Raw genomic sequence first — 10,034 nt, forward strand, 5'->3', positions numbered from 1 at the left:
AGAGAATAGAAAAAAAGGAAATGAAGTGAAGTCCCTGCCATCGATCAGCCAATCTTCTTCACATATTACAATGCAGGATTAGTTGCATTCAATCTTGGTTTCTTAGCTTTATTGAAGACCTGTTGCCACTGACACACTTTATTCCGATTAGTTGCCTTCGTCGGACTCGATTCTATATCCGGTCCCAAAAGTCCCGCCATTTGCAGTGCGTACCTTGTGATATTTCCCAGCTATTGTAAAACAGAGGGTGAATGGGAATGCCCAACGGTACTTTATATTATGTTGCCCCAAAGCTTCCAGAATAGGCTTCATAATCCTCCGCTGCTGCAATGCGTATGCCGATAAGTCTTGATAAACGAAGACAGGGGTCTCATTAAATTGTACATCCTTCTGCCTCAATAAGTTGAGCAGTTGTTCTTTCTCTGAGTATTTCAAGAATCTAACTATAATATCTCTTGGCTTGTTATTCACCAGAGCTCCCAAGGCCCTGTGGGCTCGCTCAATTTCTGGAATCATCGCTTCTGGGGTTCCCGCAAGTATCTGTGTACAAAGTTCTTGTACTATTTTTTTAACATCCTCTTGTTCTCCCACTTCCGGGATACCCCGAAATCTTAGATTATTACGGCGTCCTCTGTTTTCAATATCATGAAGCTTATATTGCAGCTCCTCTAATTGAGTTGCAAACCCTCTTCTCTCTGTCTCATTTGTGGCATTGTTTCCACGTGCTCCTCAACACGCACTTCAAGATCTTCCATACGAGCTCCGACATCCTTAACCTCACTTCTCAGGTTCTCTATACGCTCCACAATGTCTGCTTTCATATGTGCCAGATCTTTCTGAAGATCATGGAGTACTCTTGTAAACTGAGGCTCCTGATTACCGCATGTCTGCTCTTCCGAGCGTATAGATTCTGAGTCAGACGCCTCTTCATTCCGAAGAGAAACATGGCGCCCGGCAGCTCTAGAAACCCGCTGACTGCTCCGCACTCCCAGTTTGGCTTCAGACGTTTTCAATTTTTAGGACATCATTACCCTCGCATACCAGGACTTCCTTCCAAATAAAGATAGTCTATGCTTCGTTGCCCATTTCGCTAAAGTTCGCTTTGATAGCGGGGTTGGTCAGGAGCACTAAGTTCAGGCTGCCATCGAGGTTGTTGACGTCACCGGAATTCAGCTTCTTCAGTCTTTGACCTGCTAATGTCTGTATAGTTGTGTTCATAGTAACATACATAGTAACATAGTAGATGACGGCAGAAAAAGACCTGCACGGTCCATCTAGTCTGCCCACGATAAACTCATATGTGTATACCTTACCCTGATTTGTACCTGTCTTTTCCAGGGCACAGCCGTATAAATCTGTGCAGCAGTATTTCCCATCTCCCAACCACCAGTCCCTCCTCCCATCACCGGCTCCGGCACAGACCCCGTATAAAAAGTCTGCCCTCCCCCATCCTAGCCTCTCAACCACCAACCCCTCTTCCCCCTGCCACCCAATTTCAGTTAAGCTTCTGTGGATCCATTCCTTCTGCACAGGATTCCTTTATGCCTGTCCCACGCATGCTTGAATTCCGTTACCGTTTTCATCTCCACCACCTCCCGCGGGAGGGCATTCCAAGCGTTCACCACCCTCTCCGTGAAGAAATACTTCCTGACATCTTTCCTGAGTCTGCCCCCCCTTCAATCTCATTTCATGTCCTCTCGTTCTACCGCCTTCCCATCTCCGGAAAAGATTCGTTTGCGGATTAATACCTTTCAAATATTTGAACGTCTGTATCATATCACCCCTGTTCCTCCTTTCCTCCAGAGTATACATGTTCAGGTCAGCAAGCCTCTCTTCATACGTCTTGGAACGCAACTCCCATACCATCCTCGTAGCTTTTCTTTGCTACGAGCTTCTTTTGCTACGAGCTTTTCTTTGCTCGTAGCTTCCATTTTTTTAACATCCTTCGCAAGGTACGGCCTCCAAAACTGAACACAATACTCCAGGTGGGGCCTCACCAACGTCTTATACAGGGGCATTAAAACCTCCTTTTTTCTGCTGGTCACACCTCTCTCTATACAGCCTAGCAACCTTCTCGCTACGGCCACCGCCTTGTCGCACTGTTTCATCGCCTTCAGGTCCTCAGATACTATCACCCCAAGATCCCTCTCCCCGTCCGTGTCTATCAGGCTCTCCCCACCTAACACATACGCCTCCCTTGGATTTCTACTCCCTAAGTGCATCACTTTGCATTTCTTCGCATTGAATTTTAATTGCCAAACGTTAGACCATTTTTCCAGCTTCTTCAGATCTTTTTTCATGTTTTCCACTCCCTCCGGGGTGTCCACTCTGTTGCAAATCTTGGTGTCATCTGCAAAAAGGCAAACTTTACCTTGTAACTCTTCGGCAATGTCACTCACAAATATATTGAACAGAATGGGCCCCAGCACCGATCCCTGAGGCACTCCACTACTCACCTTTCCCTCCTCCGAGCGAACTCCATTTACCACCACCCTCTGGCGTCTGCCCGTCAACCAGTTCCTAATCCAGTTTACCACTTCGGGTCCTATCTTCAGCCCTTCTAGTTTATTCAAGAGCCTCCTGTGGGGAACCGTGTCAAAAGCCTTGCTGAAATCTAAGTAGATGACGTCCATAGCCCGTCCTTGATTTAATTCTCCCGTCACCCAGTCAAAGAATTCAATGAGATTCGTTTGGCACGACTTCCCTTTGGTGAAACCATGTTGTCTTGGATCTTGCAACTTATTGGCTTCCAGGAAATTCACTATCCTTTCCTTCAGCATGGCTTCCATTACTTTTCCAATAACCGAAGTGAGGCTTACCGGCCTGTAGTTTCCAGCTTCTTCCCTATCCCCACTTTTGTGAAGAGGGACCACCTCCGCCGTTCTCCAATCCCTCGGAACCTCTCCCGTCTCCAAGGATTTATTAAACAAATCTTTAAGAGGACCCGCCAGAACCTCTCTGAGTTCCCTCAGTATTCTGGGGTGGATCCTGTCCGGCCCCATGGCTTTGTCCACATTTAGCTTTCCAAGTTGTTCATATACACTCTCTTCCGTGAACGGTGCTTTATCCAGTTCATTTTCAGGTGTACTATTGCCAGTCCCTCTCGGTCCTTCCCCAGGATTTTCTTCAGTAAAAACAGAACAAAAGTATCTATTTAGCAAATTGGCTTTTTCTTCATCATTTTCTACATAGCGTTTTGCTGTATCTTTTAGTCTTACAATCCCCTTTTTAGTCTTTCTCCTTTCACTAATATACCTGAAGAAGTTTTTGTCTCCCCTCCGTACATTTCTAGCCATTTGTTCTTCCGCTTGCGCCTTCGCCAGACGTACCTCTCTCTTGGCTTCTTTCAGTTTCATCCGGTATTCCTCCCCGTGTTCCTCTACTTGAGATTTTTTGTATTTCTGGAACGCTAACTCTTTAGCCTTTATTTTCTCAGCCACTTGCTTTGAAAACCATATCGGTTTCCTTTTTCTCTTGCTTTTATTTACCCTCCTTACATAAAGGTCTGTGGCCCTGTTTATTACTTCTTTTAGCCTGGACCACTGTCCTTCCACTTCTCGTATGTCCTCCCAGCCCCTCAGCTCCTTCCTTAGGTATTCTTCCATTTTGTTAAAGTCAGCTCGCTTGAAATCCAGGACTTTGAGTTTAGAGTGGCTGCCATCCACATGAGCCGTTATATCAAAACAAACCGTTTGATGGTCACTGTTTCCCAGGTGTGCAGCCACTCGGACATTTGACACACTATCCCCATTCGTGAGCACCAGATCCAACGTGGCTCCCTCCCTCGTGGGTTCGTTCACCATTTGTCTGAGCTGAGCACTTTGGAAAGCATCCACAATCTCTCTACTTCTTTCTGATTTTGCAGACGGAACCTTCCAATCTACATCCGGCAGATTAAAATCTCCCAACAACAGCACCTCTCTTTTCTTCCCCAACTTTTGAATATCAGCGATCAGATCTTTATCTAGTTCTTCCAAATGTGTCGGGGGTCTATAGACAACACCCACGTGGACCAAGGTTCTATCCTCTCTTTCTAAGGTGATCCATATCGCTTCTTCCTTTCCCCACTTCCCTGTCATTTCAGTTGCTGCGATATCATCTCTCACATACAGAGCTACTCCTCCACCTTTACGTCCCTCCCTATCCTTCCTAAAAAGGTTATAGCCTGGTATGTTTACATCCCATTCATGGGAACCATGGAGCCATGTCTCTGTGACTGCAACTATGTCCAAGTCAGTCTCCAACATCAGGGCTTGAAGGTCATGAATTTTATTGCTTAGACTGTGAGCATTTGTGGTCATTGCTTTCCAACTACATTTCCTAGTATGTGTTTTGGGTTTAGTGAATTGTGAGTGTCTTTTCTCTTTGGGTACCTTCTCTTCTTTTTGTTGCCTCTTCCTTGCTTTTTCTGCTTCAATTTTAGTTTCAGGAACATCACAGTGCTGTAGTGGAGCAAAAGAATTTTGTAGTGGCAACACTTGTGCGGGTGGATGCTTCTGTGTCACATGACTAATTCTGCCTGAGCCTACTGTGAGCCATCTGTTCCTTTGTGGTTTTATTCTCTGAGGCAGTGGTGAGAAGTTATGATTCTGCAAAGTCCTATAAGTTGGTTTAATTGTATCTAATTCTTGCATTACTTTATAGAGCTCTTGTTTTAAAGTAGATATCTGAAGACAGATAGGACAAGCTTTAAGTTTCCAGATGATTTGCCTTGAAACTAAAGCAGCACAGTTCAGACTAGAGCAGGCTTCAATGGCAACTTCAATAGTGGAACATTAGCCCAGTTCCAGGCATCCTCCTACAACCATGGTGCGAACAATCAAGTTCAAGTATGAAGATGTATTTTATAGTATGAATTCTCTTGTTAGGCAGGCTGAATGGTTCATCCAGGTCTTTTCGGGAAATAGGTTCATTTCTCAGTTTACTTCCTTCTTTATCCCTTCCAGTGTCTGGAGCTGGTTGGGGGCGGCCACTTGTTCAGCGCCATAGTTTGCCCACTGGTAATCTTTTTCTTCCAGCTATCTCTGTTTAGATGAGTGGCTCGGTCAGATCTCTCAGTTCCTCACCCCCTCACCCGCCTTTCTTGTGTCCACTGATGCGGTGGCAGCTTTTTTCCACAGTTTTCTGCTGTATAGCACTCTCGTTTTGCTTATCTAATTCTTCCTTCTTAGCCCATGGTACTTCTTTCTGGTCTGCCAAGCACTGTGTTCCTAAGGGCTACACCTGTAGGCTTTGGTGTCAGTTTAAGGTTCTGTGGGAGCTTGGGAGGCCTATCACCTTGCATTGTTCTGCGTGATCATTGTCATCTTGGGATAGGTGGTCCCTTTCCTGTAGGGTTTTGATTGCTAGCTCACTGATTCCAGTTGTCTTCTGTTTCTGGTTTCCATTTCTTCTCTATACTTGGGAAAGCTATGGTTACAGCTGCTGGCTATCAAATGCAGTTCTCCTGGCATGTGACTAACTATATCACACAGCACTAAGTCCTGACTATATATATCTATAATGTATTTATATTATAAAAATATATATATAAACATTTTTTGGCTTACTTCTCTAGTCTGGTATGGATGCTAAGAAAGGATAAATTGTTTCTTACCTGATAATTCTCTTTAGGTTGGTGTGGCTTGTACAGATAATAACCTTCTGGGGGTTATCAGGGTATTCAGCCTCTTGCAGCCAGTGAAACTATTTGGCTACAATGTTCAGTATTGCAGCCCAGGGGAGACTAGACTGCACAAGCCAAGACAATAAACTGGGTGATGGTACTAGGCAGAGGAGCCCAAGCACCAGCAGTTCACATGCTTGTAGGATAAGTGGTATGGAGAAATGTGACCAACTTTGGGGGAGGGGAGTGACAAGAGCAAGAAGCCAGTAGCAGCTCAGATTGCTGCTGGCATTTATTGATTGATGATCTTGTTAATAACTTAAATGTTTGTCAAAGTTACAACTGTAGAGCAGAAGTTATTTGAAATACCCAAACTTTATTTGGCAATTTGGTACTTGACAAGTTTGTTACTTGTTTCTGCTCTGCAATACAATATTTAAAATAGGTTAATTTCATTTTATGTTAAGTTTTAGAATATAATGAGATGCTAATCTAAGGATCTCTTCCTAAGAAGCACTTCCTGTGAATGGCAGAGGGCCCCCATTCACTATATTCATCTTTAAAAACCCAGAGCTGCTGAAAGGATTTGAGTGATGCCAAGATAGAACCACCAGTCCAGACTGAATATTTTCTGTGAGGGGAGGCTATGATGGTGGGTTTATCATAAGGCAATGCTGCCTTCAATTCTGTTTGAAAACGTTCTGGAAACCCATCCAGCAAAGTGGAACCACCACATAGCAAGATGCTGTTTATCATCTCCTGTTTTAGAGTAGTGTCACAATTATTAATACAAATTGTGGTCAGGGTCTGGAGTCCCAGTTGACTCGATCCAATAAGCGATGGTTTAAAGAGCATCTCAGAACAGAGGAATCGTTCCTTGCCAATGGTAATGAGATTTCCATCTGGCAGTTCATACTCTACCATGTACTCACTAAGAGGCAAACTCAAATCTTTGTCAAGCTCCAATGAGGCATAGCAGCAATTATTCTTAATATGTTCCACTATGTGCAGATCTTCCTTGGTGAACTTGTTTCCGGAGTGATTTAGTAACTTCATCAGGTATTTGGTAATGTCTGATCCAGCATAGTCCACCCATCCAGTATTATTGTGTAAGACATAACCTTCATGGATAGGCTCCACATAGGTAACTCCATGACCACTCTCCACCACCAGACCTGAGATTTTACCATAGGAATACATGGATAGAATAGACTGATTGGCAATATGCATTGCTGGAGTATGGAAGATCTCAAACATCATCTCTGCATATATTTCTCTGTTGATAGTAGGATTCAGTGGAGAGTCTGATACCAGGGCAGCATGCTCCTCAGGAAGGATCTTCATCTCTTTATAGAAAATGTATTCCCAAATATCTTGTACACAGCTCCAGTCCACTACAATGCCATGTTTAAGTGGGTTGACATGTTTCAAAGCCATGTTAGCAGTCAGAAGTTCTTGACCAACAAAACTTTCTTTTTGGTTATCTCCATTTTTGTCAGTCTCCAGCTGTTTACCTACCACTGAAGAAATCACACGGAATGGCTTACTCTTTCCAGCATGCCCCAATTTGCAATACCTTGTTCCCAAATCTATTATTACTGCCTTTGTTTCCTTCACTATCTTTGGATTTTTTTCATGTTCCTCTTCTTCACTAAAGGTTACAATTGTATTTTTTTCTTCACAGTGAGTTGTAACTGCTTTAGCAGGTATGGCCATTTTCAATGGTATTTTTCACAATCACTCTAGGTAGCATTAATAGACTCCAATAAGAAAATTCCATATGCAACTTGTTTTTATATCTATAGTGTAACCATGGCACCTTCTGATTATGAAGTCACTGTTATGTCATTCTGAAATTCCTGCATCCTGTGGAGTTCCAGGGTTGACATGGGGACTGAAGAATACACATCACTGCAATATTTCTGATAACAAGCAGCACATGATTTGTCCAGTGTAAACATGCCCCCCACTATATGCTCTTCTAAGGCACTCAAACATAAGCAAGTAAAAACAGCCTACAAATATCTGAAGGCATCAATTTTCATAGACACTGACGTCCATCACAAAGTAATGTGTGCAAGAAGGGGTATCAGAATTCCAAAGTTGCACCCAATAGTGGGTGTCCTTATTGTCTATTAATTTACCTCATGTGGAGGAAGGAAGGGGTCATTTCATAACAAGGTGCTGAAAAAATGCACTTATTTTATATCTATTTTATAAAATATGTGTCTATGTACCTTTATAAATAGGCGCCTACTATAACTCCCAGTAGCACACAAATGTTTTTGTACTATTTTATGCTCGAAAGGTATAGACATTCATGTGCATTTTATATAAAATATGTGCATACATCATACTTTTGCCCCAGCTCCACCCATACTATGACCTTGGGAAAGCAGAGCCTGTAAAAGTAGGCACAATCTTTCAGGGTGCCTGCTGTTTACATGTGTATTTTATAATTCCATTTTCCACAGATAAAACATGTATTACACATGGAAAAAGTTTTAGAAAATTATCAAGAACAATTTTGTATAGAGTGGCTAAGAGCAAGTGTGAAGAGGCTTGTACCAGCTGAGCAGAAGCAGCTTATGTGGCAGAACATCACTAAGCTGATACCATCCTTAAGAACAAAGGTCCCACCAAGTCCAGTATTCTGCTTCAATAGTATCAAACCAGGTCACAAATACTTGGCAGAATTCCAAAAAGTAGCAGGATTCCATGCTATTTACCCCCAGGGATAATGTGTACAAGAAGGGGTATCAGAATTCCAATGCTGCACCACTTCCAATAGTGGGTGCCCTTATTGTCTATCATTTACTTCATGTGGGGGAGGAAGGAATGCTCATTTTAATGCTAATGAGCTTATTGTAATACATTTGCTTAGGATTATTGGTAGCTGCTACTGTGAATGGTAAAAGCAACGCAGAAACCCTTTGTGTATTAGATGCTGAATAATGTGTGTGCTGGATGTGGCTATCTTTCTCTGGATTTACTGACTTTTTCTCCAAGAATGTATCCAAACTTTTTTTAAAACCAGTTTCGATAACTGCTTTTACCTCATCCTCTAGAGATTAAGATATTGAGATAAAATTCTCTTCTATCTATTTTAAAAGTATTACTATATATGAGAGTGTCCCCTAGTCTTTGTTCTTTTTGAAAGAGTAACAATCGATTTGTGATACTCATTCCACTCCACTCAAGATTTTGTTATCCCTTTTTGCCATCTCTTCTCCAAGCTAAAGAGCCTTTCCTAATATGAGAGTCATTCCAACCCTTAATTATTTTGGTTGCCCTTCTTTGTAACTTTTCTAATTCCACTATCCAGCTTATAATTGAAAGAGAAAAACGCCTATATTGCGACCCAAATCGGGAGACGGGCGTCTTTCTTCCGTGGGCGCCCAAATCGGTATAATCGATAGCCGATTTTGGGCGTTTCCAACTGCAATCCGTCGCGGAAACGGGTAAAGTTGACGGGGGCGTGTTGGAGGTGTGGTGAAGGCAGAACTGGGGCGTGGTTATCGGCCGAGGAGAGATGGGCGTCTTTAGATGATAATCGAAAAAAAGGCGTTTTTACCGCGATTTGGGGTCACCTTTTTTTCACGAACAGGTTCCAAAAAAGTGCCCCAACTGACCAGATGACCACTGGAGGGAATCGGGGATGACCTCCCCGGACTCCCTCAGTGGTCACTAACCCCCTCCCACAAAAAACAACCCACTTTACAAACTTTTTTTCCAGCCTCTATGCCAGCCTCAAATGCCGTACCCACCTCCATGACAGCAGAATGTGTTCTATCCTGTGACAGCCTTTCCCTGGTTCTGATGTGGCTCTCGGGTGAGTGTGACACCTTTTCTGTTAAGGGCACTGCAGAGTCACATCAGCAATGCATTGTGTAGGGTATTGGGCTCCGTGATTCCACTAGCTTGTGGCAAATGCTCACGATGTTGGTAGTTGGTAGGCTCTACTCCCATGGTGCTTTTCCCCCTGCTTACTGGGTCAGAGCTTGCCCTGTTTTGTTTCCGGTAGTCATGAGGTAGTGGCCATTTTTGTAAGCCAGTTTTAGATCCCTTTCACGTGTTAGCCACGCTACAGAACTTAGTTCTTACCTTGAATGTGGCTGAAAGAGGGCATTGTACAGCATTCTGCCAGCTCTGACCTACTGCTCATCTCAGTACCAGGGAGACTCGTTGCCAGTGGAGCACAACCTCTGATCTGCAGTTAACTGTGAGTAAGCGTGCTTATTCCAATAAAGGACGTTTTCGGAGAGATTAGTCTTCAGGTGTCAACTGGTGTGCCAAGGTTATATAGCAGCAACAAGTCCTAGAGGCCTGTGTGTATGCAGGTCCCTGGAGCACTTTTAGTGGGTACCGCAGTGCACATCAGCCAGGCGGACCCAGGCCCATCCCCCCTACCTGTAACACTTGTGCTGGT

General features: G+C 43.6%; 1 protein-coding gene across 1 annotated transcript; it reads right to left on the bottom strand.

The window, feature by feature from the left end:
* Positions 1-6,097: 6,097 nt before the first annotated feature.
* LOC115462039 (actin-like protein 7B) lies at positions 6,098-7,321 on the bottom strand. Its single transcript, XM_030192086.1, has one exon. It carries the CDS (start codon positions 7,319-7,321, stop codon positions 6,098-6,100), a length of 1,224 nt encoding a protein of 407 aa, XP_030047946.1.
* Between the last annotated feature and the right edge of the window lie 2,713 nt (positions 7,322-10,034).

This window comes from Microcaecilia unicolor, chromosome 2 (genome assembly GCF_901765095.1).
Source record: "Microcaecilia unicolor chromosome 2, aMicUni1.1, whole genome shotgun sequence".
NCBI lineage: Eukaryota > Metazoa > Chordata > Amphibia > Gymnophiona > Siphonopidae > Microcaecilia > Microcaecilia unicolor.